At 38.6% G+C, this 16,367-nt stretch overlaps 2 protein-coding genes and 1 long non-coding RNA gene across 6 annotated transcripts in view; 1 reads left to right on the forward strand and 2 right to left on the reverse strand.

Moving 5' to 3' along the window:
- The window catches only part of FMO1 (flavin containing dimethylaniline monoxygenase 1), a 31,958-nt gene extending 29,649 nt beyond the window's left edge, over nucleotides 1–2,309 (reverse strand). The window contains exons 1-2 of one of the 2 annotated variants that reach the window (XM_014565469.2): nucleotides 1,998–2,309; nucleotides 719–835 (exon numbers count right to left, since the gene is read on the reverse strand). The gene's annotated coding sequence lies outside the window, so the exon portion shown is untranslated. Of the gene's footprint in view, nucleotides 1–484; nucleotides 619–718; nucleotides 836–1,997 lie in introns of those variants that run through there. The other variant, XM_006192066.3, reaches the window with a different exon arrangement.
- Nucleotides 1–16,367, forward strand: part of LOC106729126 — a 180,613-nt gene that overhangs the window by 53,554 nt on the left and 110,692 nt on the right. The gene's annotated exons all lie outside the window — the stretch shown is intronic.
- The window catches only part of FMO2 (flavin containing dimethylaniline monoxygenase 2), a 30,530-nt gene continuing 20,357 nt past the window's right edge, over nucleotides 6,195–16,367 (reverse strand). The window contains 4 exon segments of the mRNA XM_006192065.3: nucleotides 6,195–9,496; nucleotides 10,468–10,540; nucleotides 12,878–13,233; nucleotides 14,437–14,636. Of these exon segments, the coding sequence (XP_006192127.2) occupies nucleotides 9,145–9,496; nucleotides 10,468–10,540; nucleotides 12,878–13,233; nucleotides 14,437–14,636 (981 nt within the window). The 3' untranslated portion in view covers nucleotides 6,195–9,144.

The following is a 16,367-nucleotide window of genomic DNA, read 5'->3' on the forward strand; positions in this document are numbered from 1 at the left end:
AAACCAAGAAATAACAAAGAACAGACTTAGTTTCTCCATCTGTAAATCAGGTGGCATTCAACCGGATACCTATGAGATTTTTAAAATCGTTAAACTTGATAACCTTGCGAATTCAGCTGGGAGTGGGATTAGGGAAAAGGACCTGACAATAGTACGAAAAGCAGGAAATTTTGTCATAATGCATAGAATGATGCACTTCTAAAAACAGGAAACAGGACAACGTGCCAACAACAAATTAGTCAGATTCAAAAGGGCCAGGTCCTGACCAGATATGCTGGGGTTGCTTTTCGCTCCCAGCTGGTGCTGAATACCAGTGATTGGTAGACAACCCCCCAAAGCATTGTCTGACACCACGTTAGAAGCTATAAATGGAAGCACTTAAGAAAAATGACTGATTTCTTTTTGCATTAGTTTCTTTGGCATTAGTAATCCAAGTTTTCCCTTTGAATTAACCACTTAGTAATCTACCCAGCAGTGTACTTACCAGGGTACACAGAAGACTTGATAATATCTGACTTTATTGTCCCGTTACAAGTACTCAGGTATTTACCACTCTTTTTGTATTTTGGGTAGGGAGTGGCTTTATAACTCCTCCACAGACTGGGGGAGTGGCATTCTGGTGAGGTGATTCTGTTCTGAAGCACAATAACAAAACAGGAAAAATCTGGGCCTCAGCTCCCTAATCCAAAGGAATCAGAGATTATATCTGGTTACTTACTTTATGTACTTGAAATTCCTGGTCCCAAGGCCCGGCCACAGTTAGGACTCTGGAGCTTGCAAATGGATGATGCTGAGCCAGTGTCAGCCTAGGGGCCCCCAGGACACCGGATGAACCCTGTTTGGGAGATAAGGAATGTTATGCAGAATTTGGAACCTGAGGTTAGCCATTGTTTATATTTTAACTTGATTAATTGCAACAGTGAAATGCTAAGAGAAACACGGTCTGGAGATAGGCACTTTAGACTTACTCTTCTCCCTGCGAAATAGAAATTGTTTTAGGGAGTCACAGCAGCATCTTTCATTGTTCGTAGATCTCATTCTTCAAAGGGAAGGGAAAAAGTAAAATAAGACATTCATGACAACAGCTGCTACACCAAAGATTCACGTGTAAGTGTTTTGACCCATTTCCCATTTAGAGAAAATGATTACTGTTTTAAAATCATACATCACCCACATTATTAAATTCAATTTTTAAAGCCTTCCTGAGTGCAGATGATTGCCCAGGCACTTAGCAAATACGACAAATATATGGGAGAAGCATACTGTTCGGAGTCCCAAGTCCTGGGTTAAAATAATGTTTTTACCAGTTATTGTCAGAGTGATCTTGGGAAAATTGTATAACTTTTTAAAGCTTCAGTTTCCTCAATTTAAGATAAGCATAATAATACTTATCTCGGATGGTTGTGGTGGGGATTAGAAGAGATAATCTATGTGGAGGGTCTTATATGTAGTAAACACTCAGCAAATGGCTGCGATGATGAGATGGTGATGTCATTGCCAGACCAGAGAGGTGTCTTGATTACTGATTCAGAATATTGAAATGACTGCCACAGGCACAGAGAGTAAACGTCAAGACAGATTGGTAAGACTGAAGCAGGGAGAAGGTTCTGGAAGGATAAATTCTTTTTTTTCCCCCTGATTTTTTTTTAATATATTATCACTACATCCTTTGGCCCTACACCCAGAAACCCTTCTGTATCACTAGGTCTGTTGCTTGCTCATTAGGCTCACCCTTTGCCTTATTTCCGGCTTATTAAAGACTTGGCACAGAGACAGCATTGTTGGCTCTGTTGAGCTCAGCTGCCTTCCTGCAGTTATGAAGATGATAACATTTGGATGACTTCAAAGCTTAATTTTTACCCAGAAGTTAAGCCTTCAAGATTACTATTAGTTCAAGTGTGTTTTTAAAAATCAAAATATGTTTGACATTGAATCAGGGACACCCTGAGAGTCAGGGGCACAATTAGCATCCCAAATCCCAGTATTTAGACACTTACCTTGGTATGTACATGCCTCCTTGGTGCACGCCAAGGAAGACTCAGGTCCTGACCAGAGATGCTGCTAACATAAGTGGAAACAAAGAACTTCAAAGTGTTGGTTGAGCACCAACGTGATCATTTATCATATCATCTCATTTTCCAGAATTAGCAACAAACTTACAGTAATTAAAAATGAGAAGACTGGTCTTCAGTTGTACTTCATTTTCTGTTATTTTTAGGGTTTATTGTCAATTAGTTGTACTTGAGAACCTGGAATGGGGAATGGTATTCAAGCCCCTTTGTGAAGTGTATCTAGACCCTAAGAAGCCAAATTGATAGATTATGATGCTCTCTGGGAATTAATGTGGACTTTCTGCCTTTTGGACACATGGGAGGATTAAACTTCTTGGTCTCTTAGTGGTTGTTTGGGAACATGTGACTAGTTCTGGTCACTGAACTACGAGCCAAAGTAGCGTGTGTCCTTTCTGGGCTCAGAGGAGTTAATGGCCAGTGGGAAGTCCTGTAGCTCTTCCTTTTCCTTCAGCACAGAAACCAGCAACTTCCAACATGGCTGTTCCTTTAGACTGGATGCCCAAGTAGCTAAGATGAGCAGAGCCTATCTCCCAGTGGATACATAGCACGAAAGAGAAATAATCTTTGTTTTATTTCAAGGTTTTGAGATTGGGGATTGGTTATTAATGCATCATACCTAGTTCATACTGACTGATCACTAGAGGGATGTTTCTTGGCTGCTTCATTGTATTTCTAAATCAATGCCTGAATTCTTATCACTCTTCCTTGATTCATATTTAGAATCATAGAATTACAGTTGAGAGAGTAGTTTTACTTCCAGTTGTAAATTGGACTTAGTGTAATTCTTTCCTCCCTCCCTCTAAAGAGCAGCGTTTAATGAACTACAACTCCCTACCCTCCGACCCCCACACAAAAAGCACCGAGAAGCTCCCTATGCCTTTCTCAACAGTGTTTTCTGTTTGTTTAAATGCGCATGTTCTTAAGAGGGGTTAACTCCCTAAGTCCCTTACACGTTGAGCTTGCTCTTCTTCCTTTTGTGAGAATACACGTGCAGAACAGGAGCACTGCAAGGGGAGGTGGGGATAGTTCCATGCCTACCTAAGGCCAATTGTTTTGCTTGAAATGGGTCTTTTCTCTATCCATAGCGTTGAAGCAGTGACTCACCTCTACCATCTAAGGACCAGAGCGATTAACAGCTACTTTCTTTTATGTTCCCTTAAATGCCTTTGTGGCTTGATGAGAATTTTGTGGGAAAGTCTGCAACAGTGAATTAGAGACTGTCATGTCACTTTAGGTGCTATTCTGCGACTGCCTAAGGAGTACTAATGGGGAACTCTCACATGGTGACATATTTGGAATAGCACAGTGGGACAAAATAGGAAGAATACTGACAAGAAACGAGGGCTCCTTAATATTCTTCTCTATAGAGAAGGATATTCACCCTTGCTTTGCCTAATACACAAGGTTGTGTTGAAGAATAGGTCAGAAGGTAACTGTGGAAGTGCTTTGGAAATGCTATGGAACTCAATTATCTAAATCTTTAAAGTTCGCATCTGGTTTTTCTTGTTCATCTCAGTATCCTGGACACAGCGTGGTCCCTCCATCTGCGTTGGCCTCTGACTGTGCTGTTAATGTTTTGCCCCAAATCAATATAAGTGTAAGGCTTAGCTCCTTCTCTATTCCACAAAAGTCCACCTCCACTCAAGGTTTTAATGTTTAATAACTTTGCTGAGTATTCAAGGAGTCATAAGGAGAGGTCACATTGTACCCTAGCCAGCTTTCTGCTATCTTACTGGCTGTATTCTTTCATTTTGTTCTTATTTTCTTTCCTTCTGTCCTCTTTCAAATGACTTAAACATTTCTCTCTTTTCTTCTGAAGAACCCCATTCTGCCCAAAATTCAAGTCTCTCTTTTCTCCCCCAGGCACTTGTGAGGATTTTTTTTTTTTTCAAAACAAATGTGGTTCTCATTCTTACTTAGATACCTTAATACCAAATTAATAAAATATTTTTTAATGTAGACATTCATACAATTTCATATTACTGTATTAGACTTATTAAAACCATTTTTGAACCTTTTTTGACAACTTGTAGTTCGTCAACTTTTTAGTTCTCCTTGGGATCAGCTCCATTTTCAGTGTGTAAGAGAAGGAACAAAATCGATTAACATGATATTTTATTCTAGTGTAAGACAGACACTGGAAAACTAAGAAATAATATGTGATTTTAAAAAATTGATTAAAAAACTTGGGAAAGCCATTTAAACACTCTGTCTCAATTTCCTGATGTGTAAAATGGGTTGTGAAGATTAAATATGATGAAATGAAATTGAATTCTTGATAACATCTAGAACACAATAAATGATCAGTAAATGATGGCTTGTTATCATTTTATCCAGTTTCCTGAGGTTGCTGGAACTTGAAACTGTTCAACATTAGGAGAAATTGATGCTCTTACAGAATCAACTACTTTCTACTGGCCAGTGGCTCAAAGCATAGGGATGCCTAACAATGAAACTCTTTTTAATAGTTAAAATTAAAACTCTTCTCCCAGAATATGTAGCATATACAGATGGACATCTAGCATGAAAATACAAGTTTTAGATACCTCTTCTCATCCGCAAGGGTAAAGGAGCCAACACTTGCCGCAGTTTGTTTGAACTGACAGTGGAAGCAATATCAGCTGGTATTCAGGAGATAAGACTAATCATGCGGCCCTGGACTATGAGCCGGCTTCTTTGAACCTCTGTTTTCTTATCTGAGAGCATTCTCTTCAGTCCCTTTCATCTCTAAAATGACCCCATGATTTGCAGAGACCTTTTGGTTCCAAAGTATAATTCCTAGTATTGCATCACCCTGAAGAGTGCCCAAGTTTCCTAACCTCTGTATTTTCTGAGAGTTGGATTTGGTGGCTTCTCAGCACAAAACTGTCATCTTTGCCATTAGGGCCAGTGAACATGATACAAAAGACATTCAATTTAACCGTTATGAAAAATTGACAGTTAAGGAATTATGGTAGGGTCATAGAATATTATATTTGATGGGCATTAGTGATCATTTGACCACCTCTCTACACTCAGATGAGAAAGTCTCAGAAAGCTAGGTGACTTCTCTAGGGACTACAAAAGCAACCTAATAGTAGAAGGTAAGGGTGTAAGCACTACTGCAGGATTAAAACAAAGTGGTTTGGTGATACAAAGGTGGAGGAAACACATTTTGGCTGCAGGGACTGAGGAAAGCTTGATGTGGAATGGCATTCGACTTAGCACTGCAGCAAGGATGGAGATGGGAATAACAGCTACTTTCTTTTATGTTCCCTTAAACATCTACTTGGAGATACAGCCGGTTTGGAGGGTCTTGAAAAATAAAGGTGATGAGGAGCCACTGAGGGTTTTTGAGAAAAGGAGTGAAGTGTCAGCAGGAAAGGAGGACTCTGCAGGGCCTCTTTGTTGCTGCTCTCACAGACACCTTCAAGTCTGGGCTTCTAGGCATTGGAAGTTTTGGGGCAAGAGGAAGGCACTCCTATGTCTCAGCATTGTCTGTTGAAGCAACTGATGACTAATTAATTTAAAAATTATGGTTCAATTAATTGAAGAACACAAAAATGATGTTATGAACCTAAGGTAACTATGAGAATGTGCTTCATGGGTCTCTAACTACAGGGAGTGTAATTAACCAAGGGCTTTAGCTGCTGTGCTTGAGATAACGTTGCTGTGCTGGTGTAAAGGCCCCCTTTCCCCATGAGCTGTTCCCAGCCAGTGATCGCATGTCAGAGACTCTGAAGCAGATCATTCACAGGAGAGTCAGGACTTCTCTGATGGCTTGAGGGCTCCCCAGTGGCTCTGCCGAATCTTCTGTAGACTGCACAACAGTCTACAATGTTTCTATCCACCTTTCTTCTCTCTCTCCTTCACGCAGGGCCAGGCTTGCACTGCTGTCTGATGGATTGTCCAGCCTTTTCCTGCACTCTCCTTTTCCTTCATACAGTCATTTCCCTTAATAAAAGCCTTGCATGTTTAATCTCATTCTGGCATCCGACCTGAATTAAGTAGAATCTAATCTCAGGAACCATTTTTTTTTTAAGCCTCATTGATCCATGATCTGGTCCTAAGGTTATCATGTGAATGCTAGATTCTATCTTGGTTAAGTTTTTAAAATTTTATTACTTGAAACTTTGTTACATATCCTGGTCCAAGAGTTTTATTTGAAAAAATATTTTTCTGCAAAGAACAAATTTTACACTTTTGAAATGGAAAATCAAGGAACAATCATCTAGAGAAGGATAGTTAAAAGGTTAGTAAAAGGGAACCATCACAGGGAGAGATTTTGCATGAAAATGGTAACTAGCTAAAATCCTTTACAAGAGGAAGAAACACTGTACAGCAAGAAACACCAAGGCTGAACCTAAGGAGGAATTTGTCCCTGAGAAGTGGAAAAAGCCATGGGCTAATCTCTGAAAGCAGCTTTTTTTTTTCAAGAGGTCTCAATCCCATGGTTCCTAAATTTAATGTGCACAAGAATCCTCTGGGGAACTTATCAAGACTTTAGATTCCAGCAGAGATGCTCATTCAGCAGGTCTGAATTATTATTTCATCTTATTCAGGAATCTGCACTTCTACACGCTCCTTTAGATATTCTGATGCAGGGAATATCTCTGTGGACCATCATGTGGAACATACTATCCTAGGATAGTTTTATGTTTCAGGATGTACGGAAGCAATGGAATAGACTTGAATGAGTCTTCCTCAGTCAGTCTCAGACTCTGGACATGATCTATTTGTGTTTTGAAAAGATACCAGAATACTGATTATTTTCTTTCTAAAATTTTCAAGGATACAAATTTAATAATAATTGCATCCTAATGGCATGATTTTCTTCCTCCCTCACTAATTCAGCATCAATCTGACAAATGATTCTCAATCTCTTCCACTATGGAAATAGGATAACAACTATAACTATTTCACTGGGTAGTGTTAATGATGAGTGAGGCAAATTATAAAAAATAATTAGGACAATGCTTTTTACATTACAAAGCCGGGATTAGCAAATTTTCTGTAAAGGGCCAGATAGTAAACATTTTAGGCTTTGTAAGCCATACTGTTTCTGTTGCAACTACTCAACTCTGCCATTGCAGCTTGAAAGTGACTGCAAACAATAAATGAATAGATGTGGTGGTGATCCAGTAAAATTTTATTTACAGAAATAGGTAAATGGGCAAATAGGTAGTTTACCTCCTTTTGCTATAAAGCCTTGCTAAATTCTATTATTAATTATTATTATCGTGGTTATTATTAATATAATAGCTTGCATATCATTTTTAATAATTAGCAAAGTAATCAGGTTTTAATCAAGAACAAAGTACCTATACCTTCTGCAATTTTTTTTTTTCAAAGGAATCTGCTTATAAGAACAATGAAAAACAATTCTTGTATTTAAATGCTGGTGTCATGTCAATGGACTTTAAAGAGTTTCCACTGACAGGGATTACCATCACAAGTTTGTAGGCATCTGAGGGAGAAATCTAGGCCAAAGTGAAGAATAATGACCACAAAGGCTTTGGAGGAATAAGAAGAGAAATTTGCCTTAATCTTGAATCTGTGGGCTTTTCCCTCTCTTTGAAGGTCTTGTTCTGGGCTTATGGCAGAGTTCATCTCCTAAAGCACAGTTCACGGAAAGAACAGTTGTAGTGTATGTTTTATAACCAGATGTTTATCTATTATGTTGCTCAATGCCTATTGACAATGAATTGCTTTTGACATTTTTAGACTTTAGTTCTAAGCAAATGTTTATCTCTCCTAACAAACCGGCATGCTTTCTTTTATCAGATGACAAAGAGTACACGCTGTTTTGCTTTTTGGCCTTGGTTATTTGTAAGGTTAGAGCTAAAGACAAGGTCCAATCATTACAATACTTTTTATCTACTTGGGAGATACATTTTTCCTCTTTGATGCTTGGTTTTTTCCCAAGATGTCAATGATTATCCTAAATGTTGTATAGGTGTTTTTTTTTTTTGTAAATTCCTTCGAACGAATTTTAGATCAAGCTGAAATAGAAACCAAGGATTATATAATTTATATATATATATTTTATATAAAATTATATATATAATTTATATAATATTAATCAGATCTCTTTTGCAAGAAGAGTGCTGTTTTCTATGTAAAGTTCCTCCAGAAGGAACATATATGTGATTATAAATAAAGCTCTTAATAAGCATTTAATAATGGAGGTTTTTGTAAATAAGTATATTACGGGGCAAGGTTATGATCTTCAGTTCTAGCGTCAAGCAAACCTGGGTTCCACTCCCAGCTCCATCACAAGACCAGCTGTCTGGTCCTGGGCATGTGACCCAACTGCTCTGAGTGTCGGTTTAATCATCTGTAAAATGGGTATAACAGCAGCACCCATCTCACGGAATTGTCATGAAAATTAAATGAAATAATACATACGATGTGTACATTTTCTGGTTTGTGATGAGCACTAAATATAGCTGTTATGGTAAGTTTCTTTTTATTTTTACAGCAGTGTTTCTGTTAAAATATAAGGCAAGTATAAGAAAGATGGCTACTTGCTCAGCTTTCAGTGTGAAGCCCCAAAAGTCTGTCTGAGCATTGCCATTGTTTTCTAGGCTAATTTCTAGCCATTTTTTTCCTCCAGTATTTTTAAGTGATTCCCCATGAAGCAAAAATGGAGCACGACCTAACATCTGAGAACCGTGCTACCAGAGTCCGGATTAGAAGACTATCAGGAACAATGTGCAGGGGTTTAAATATTTGCCCACAATTTAAATTTTCCAGTGAGTTAAGCCTTGGGGCCTGCTTTTCATCCTGTGTAATTCTACTGTTTTTCCACATGACTCTCTTACATCAGGGCTTGGCAGTACTATTTAGCCAGTGTACTATTATCCTTTTCGGAGATTCTGGTGAACTTGAGGGAAGGGTGGAATGACAAAGAAATGTCATGACACCATTTTGGTTTTATACCTAGACCTAATTTTGCTAACTCTCACTCTGCTTCTCCCAACTCTAACGTTCAGAATATAGATTTAATAATTTTTCTTTTAGTCTTCTTTTTTTTTTTTTTTCTTTAAGTGGTACTGACTGACAATAAAGTCAAAAGCATTATGCTGACAGGTTAGAACCACTGAAGCTGGAAAAAAAAGGCAGCCACAACAGTGAGAAGCCCCAGGATTTTCAGCAGGAAGGAAACTAGGAAAGTGGATGAAGTTTTTAGTGACCGTGTCTTTAAAGGCTTCAGTATCCGTTGTTTCTGGGTGAAGATGGCACTCCTGGCTTCCTTCCACTGCCCAGGCCCAACCAGGCGATACTGATAGGAGTTGCAGGGCCCAAAATAGAGTTTCATAGCCAGCTTAGGATCTTTGAACAAGAGAGAGAGGAGGTCTGGCTTTGCACCTATCTCTAAGGCGAGCTCATCCAAGTAGTCGACGTAATTGGTCTGCAGTATCTGGCTCTGGCTCTCTCCAAACCTTAATGAAGAAAGAAAAAGGGGCAGATTCACAAAAGCTTCTCGGTTGTATAAGAACATTAGGCATTCAATAGCTGTTGAAAGAATGAAGGGGAGAATGAAGGAATAAATGAGTTTTGAATGAAATCTCTGGTTGTCAAGTGTCAGTTTATCCCATCAGGAGGCCCATATCTCAGATGGAGAGTAGGCTGTAAAATAAAGACCCACGAATTCACTGGAAGTTCTAGGAATGTGACAGAATTTACAACCATGATTATTATTTGGTATTTGGTAAGCAGCTTCAAGTCTCCAGGCAAGTAAAACTAGTCAAGATTGCTGCAAAGATTCATGAGATACTACAGTTGAAAGCATAGCTCAGTGTCTTGCATGGAGGAGATGCTTAATATTTCCCTGTTAAATTATTAAGGTACCTGGCACTCTGGCTGGCGTATGATAGATAAGTTAGAATTTGAACGTGAGATAACCCCTATATGTGATTTAAGGCCCCTCAGTCAACTTTCCAAGGGTACTTGATCACTACTGAACTCCATTCCACTTTATCACAAAGTATAAATCCCTGACCCTTTACTTCACATCAACTCCCCCAGCTAACTTTCCAGAGATACTCAGACTACTGTCACCACCATTGTCCCCCATTCCATTCCCTCTTAAGCCACAGAGTGTGAGAGGATACAGAATCTAATATGGACTTCATACAAAACTGAAATAAAATTAAGTCAAGGAAAAAATGTTCTGATTTGGTGAAATTTCTATTTTTAAGTAGTTGGTTCTTAAACTAGTATGTATAAGAATCACCTAGGAAGAGCATAAAAGTACAGATTTGCAGTCTCATACAGAGATTCTGATTCAGCTGGTCTGGGCTGTGGCCCAGGAATTTGCATTTTTAAGAAGCAGGTAGTTTGTTCTTTGGGGAGATAGATCACCAGACTTTGAGAAACACTACTATGTAAAGAATTTAAAAAAAATTCTTACAGGTCAATTCTTTTTTCATTCCTCTTGATAATATCTGCCATCATAGTTCTCTCTGAGGGCAAAGTACACAAGCCTAGGAAAAAAAAGTTGGTTTGAGTAGTGGGTCTGGTTCAGTATCATCGCTTTATCTAACAGTTGATCCCTACAATTAAATTCTGGCCATTTACGCATGTTATACCAAGTCAGGGCTGCTGTGCTATTGAACTCTGGGCTGTGCCACTTGCATTTGGGTTCTACGTGGTACTGCCCATGGATCACCAGGGTACAGCGGAGGTGGATGGGGTAAGGGAAGAGGCTGGAGAGGGATGGTAAGCCTGATAAGTCAGGAAGCCATGCCAGGTGGCTTGAGCTCCATTCTGAAGGTGATGGGAAGCTGTGGGAGGGTTTTCTGCAGGAGCTGACATATCAGATTTGCCTTTTGAAAAGATCCTTCTAGCCACTGGATTTTGGAAAATGGGGTCAGGAAGGGGAGTTTAAAGGCAGCAAGAATAGTTAAGAGGCTGTTGAAGAAAACCAGTTGAGAGATTGGTGCCAGCTAAGATGGGGTAGTGGGGATGGAGAGAGAAGATTGATGTAGGTTATCATTGTGTGCTTATGATTCCATTCCCTGTCCCAAGTGTCCTCTGAGCTTCAGACAGGTTGAAAAATGATCAGCTCCTCTGGATCTGGCTAGTCTTGAGACATTTCAGATTCAATGAGTCCAAAACTGAGCTCATCATTGAAGTCTTCCTGCTCGGACTTGCATCTTCTGTGTGTCCCCTCTCTAGTCACAGCACTGCTCTCTACCCAGTTTCCATGGCCTGAGATCTGCAACTCACCCCTGGCTCCTCTCTCTTCTTCTAATTTTTCTATGTGGAGCCAAGCATTATGTCCTGCTGATGTTTCTCTTAACTATGTCTCAGGTTGCATCACATTTTAGCACAGTAGCCTTTTCACTGGTCTCTGAGACTCCAATCATTTCCCTTTTTCAAATCTATCTTCCACACTAATTCTGAAATAACCTATCACAAATATAATCTGATAATGTCTGGTCCTTGCTTAGGACCTTTCACTGGGTCTTCTGGCTGAAGAGCTTTCTTAAATGGAGAATCTAGGTCTTCAGTCCAGACTTAATCAGGGTCCCCAAGGGTCTAAAAGATGGTTTTTATGTGTAGCTAAGTTTGGGAGGAGCTGATCTACATTGTATATTCAAGCTCCTTATCATGCCTTGCAAGGTTCCTGTGTCCTGGTCCTTTCTTCTCTAAGAATAATCTCTCACCCTTCTCTGCCTCACACCTCATGTTCTAGCAATGTCAGATAGCTTGTAATTCTTCATATGTCTTATGGCCCCTGTGCTCTGGCTCAAGCAATTCTCTTTTCTGCACCTGGGAAGATCCAGCTATCCAGGAAATTTTCCTTGACCACATGCCCTCCCTTTATCCCACTCTGGTGTTGCTAAGCACCCTTTCTCTTCTACCCACACACTCCATGCACTCCTCTACCAAAGCATTTGTTTTATTATGTTGAAATGATCTGCCTGAATTTCTCTCTATCCCACCAAGTTCCAGCACAGGGCTAAGTAGTCAATAAGTTTCTGTTGAGCTGAACTGAACCCTGGGATGAGGGACATAGTAATAGCCTTTTTAGGAGTGCAATGTGCTACACAATGCTCAGATAGAAATATTTTAAATAATTTTATAGCTTTGTAGGGATCTGTGAGATTGAGCTACTTAGGTATTAAGAGATAATTTGGAACGCTATTCTCTTCTCTTCTCTGCCATCCTGTGTGTGGTTGAATTTACTCCTTGCCATGTCTTCTCACAAGACTTTCAGGATCAAGAGATTCCTGGCCAAGAAACAAAACGAGGTCACTTGCATCTTACCATGTCACTCTGAAAATACCACTACTATATGAATGGCTGGATGTGTTTAATCGGGAAAATGATTTTTCTCTTTGTGTCCGGGTTTCTGCAGTAGTGCTTTGGCTCAGTAATAAATATGCAAGATAAAAACAATAAATAAAAAAGAGCTAATTTGGAAACAGGCATGGAGTAGGCCCTCAATCTCTTCGATTTGTGCATATTCTGAGGAATTTATAAACATCATGTAGGTAAAACCAGGAGTCATAGGTGGTTTCCTTCATAACTGTTCTCTCATTAGTCCAAGAGAAAATATGTACTTAACTTCATGCCAACTGAAATTATCTGAATTTTCTAATATTTTAAAGGAATGATTACAGATACATATTATCATTATTATATTTCTGAATTTGTTATCTTGTGAATTCCCTGCTAACTTTTTAGGGTGTTAATTTTGTGAGAGCAGCCAAAATTGGCAGCCTTCTTGTTGGTGACCTCCTTTTCTAAATTTGTTCTTGAGTAAAATCTACCAGGTGTGAAACCCTCAGCTACTCACTTGTCCACTCACTTACCTTTGAAAATTCTTGTTACCCAACGAGCCTGAAGTTCAACAGTTGGGAAAATGGAACCTAGGGGCTGGATGAGACCAATGCATACAAGAGTTGACTTCTCCAGGTGAGGAGGGAACATATATTTGTACAGCAAGACCTTATTATTCTCTACTTTGACAAGATGATCTTCAAGGAAGGGAAAAGAGAAAGTATATCCTGTTGCAAAGACAATGACATCGATGTTCTCCTCCACTGTGCCATCTTCAAAGATGGCAGAGGTTTCTGTGAGCTCTTTCACTCTTGATTTCACCTTGACGGCTCCACAGAGTATACGACTTGGAAGATCATCATTTAGTACAGGTTCTTTCATAAGGTATCTGAAACATGCAGAAGAAAACACTCAGAAGGAGTACTTAAGGAGAGGTCTTGAATTCTCTTAATATTTTATGGGGTTGGCTCTGAGAATGAAGAGGTTTCTCAAATATCCATAAAATGTTCTAACTTGATTGGCTGGCCTACCTCCAAATGGTACTATCTGACTTTATTCTCATGTCACATATCTCTGGAAAAACATGTAGGTGATGTGGCTAAAAGACATTTCAAAAAAGGAGGCATCTCTAAGGGCTTAGACAAAATGCCAGTGCATATGGTCAATTCTTAAGTATTCCAGTTTTTATTATCCCACTGATGTTTTTACTGTTGTTTTATGTTATCTACCTTCAATTATCTTTCTGTTCCACTAAATTTCTATCTGATCATAAGAAAGGAAAATTTTGTTAAATTCCCATTAGTTTTGAAACTTCTTAAGGGATTAGTATGAAAATTAATGCATAGAATTAAGTTTTCTTTATCGTAAATATCCAGAGAGTCTCTGTATATGATAGCATGGATGATGGAGCAAAGTCTGCTTGTATTTCTGGAATTTCCTTTTTTTGTTTTTGTAGATTTGATAACCATTTTTTGAAAAAATTAGAATACATTGCACATGAATCAGATTTCAGAATATAGCAGCCACATTGCATTTGTTGAAAGATTGCAAAACTTCTTTTTTTTTTTTTTTAAAGGGAAGGAACCTGTTATCAACTAAAGAAAAATAAACATCCATATTGTTTGCCTGTGTTTATAAGATCAGTAATATATAACCTTGAGATTAATAGGCAGTGATTATGTTCTCAAAAGCTACCCATAGGAAGAACCCTTATGGTGTACAGAGTTAGCAGCATAACAGATACAGAATTTAGGTCAGGTTTCCCACTCCACCCTCTGAAAGGAAGGTAACGATCTTTTAAAGCAGTCTTTTCCAATGTGGGACAGATCTAGGTATTAGGAAGTTCTACCCATGATCCTAGTTCTACTTTCTGGAGCAGCTCATAATACTTATACTTCATCTACTTAAATATTTACTTTTTAAAAGATATACAGAACAAATTTGGAGTTCAATATCCAGGGGATATATGATACCATACTGTTAGTTTGTAGTTTGAACAACCATGTTAGCAATTTGGCTCTTTGCAAAGAGAGGCATTTCTGAAAACCTTGATTACCAATTAGTATACCATAAAAAGGCAAAATAACTCTACTTGTTTTGAGGAATAAGGCCATAATTTTCATGGTTGAACCAACGATTCATCTGTTGTTCTGTCATCCATTTTACAACTTTTCGTGGCAGGACGTTTCTGAGCATGGAGCTAAACCGGGTGTGGTACACCATGTCCCAAGGATAACCATCTTCAGAGATACGGCCCAAGATCCAGGAACCATGTCTGGTGCTGATAAACACCTGGTGAGCAAAAAGGAGTGCAGTTTACATTAGGGCATCATCCCTTTGGGGAGAAACCCACTACATATACATCACATGTATGGCTCCAGAATTTGCTGTAATGTGTTTTAAAGATGATTGACCTCAAAGTGAAGTACTTTCTAGCCTTCCTGCTAAAATCTGAACAAGACAAGGATGCCCACTCTCACCACTTCTATTCAATGTAGTATTGGAAGTCCTAGCCATAGCGATCAGACAAGAAAAAGAAATAAAAGGAATCCAAATTGGAAGAGATGAGGTAAAACTGTCACTAAATGCAGATGATGTGATAGTAGCTAGAGAGAACCCTAAAGACTTCACACAAAAATTACTATAGTTGATAAATAAATTCAGCAAGGTAGCAGGATATAAGATTAATATACAGAAATCTGTTGCATTTCTTTACACAAACAATGGAATATCAGAAAAGGAAAGTAAAAAAAAATCTTTTAAAATCACATAAAAAATACTTAGGAATAAATCCGACCAAGGAGGTGAAAGACTTAAAAAAATTTGTTTCCCTCACACCATACGCAAAAATAAACTCAAAATGGATCAAAGACTTAAACATAAGACAAGATACAATAAACCTCCTAGAAGAAAACATAGGCAAAACATTATCTCACATACATCTCAAAAATGTTCTCCTAGGACAGTCTACCCAAGCAATAGAAATAAAAGCAAGAATAAATAAATGGGACCTAATGAAACTTACAAGCTTCTGCACAGCAAAGGAAACCATAAACAAAACAAAACTGACAACCTAAGGAATGGAAGAAAATTTTTGCAAAAGATGAAACTGACAAAGGCTTGATCTCCAGAATATATAAGCAGCTCATATGACTTAATAAGAAAAAAATAAACAACCCAATCCAAAAATGGGCAGAAGACCTAAACAAGCAATTTTCCAAGGAAGAAATATCAAATGATCCATAGGCATATGAAAAAATGCTCAATATCACTAATTATCAGAGAAATGCAAATCAAAACTACAATGAGGTGTCACCTCACACCAGTCAGAATGGCCATCATTCAAAAGTCCACAAATGACAAAAGCTGGAGAGGGTGTGGAGAAAAAGGAACCCTCCTACACTGCTGGTGGGAATGCAGTTTGGTGCAGCCTCTGTGGAAAACAGTATGGAGATTTCTCAAAAGACTAGGAATAGACTTACCATATGACCCAGGAAGCCTGCTGCTGGGCATATATCCAGAAGGAACCCTACTTCAAAATGACACCTGCACCCCAATGTTCACAGCAGCACTATTTACAATAGCCAAGACATGGAAACAGCCTAAATGTCCATTTACAGATGACTGGATAAAGAAGCAGTGGTATATTTATACAATGGAATACTATTTAGCCATAAAAACCGACAACATAACGCCATTTGCAGCAACATGGATGTCCCTGGAGAATGCCATTGTAAGTGAAGTATGCCAGAAAGAGAAAGAAAAATACCATATGAGATCGCTCATATGTGGAATCTAAAAAAAAAAAAAAAAAAAAGAACATAAATACAAAACAGAAATAGACTCGTAGACATAGAATACAGACATAGAATACGTGGTTGCCAAGGGGGTGGGGGGTGGGAAGAGATAGCCTGGGATTTCAAAATTATAGAATAGATAAACAAGATTATACTGTATAACAAAGGGAAATATATACAAGATCTTGTGGTAGCTCACAGTGAAAAAGAATGTGAAAATGACTAC

This window comes from Camelus ferus, chromosome 21, assembly GCF_009834535.1.
Source record: "Camelus ferus isolate YT-003-E chromosome 21, BCGSAC_Cfer_1.0, whole genome shotgun sequence".
Lineage (NCBI taxonomy): Eukaryota > Metazoa > Chordata > Mammalia > Artiodactyla > Camelidae > Camelus > Camelus ferus.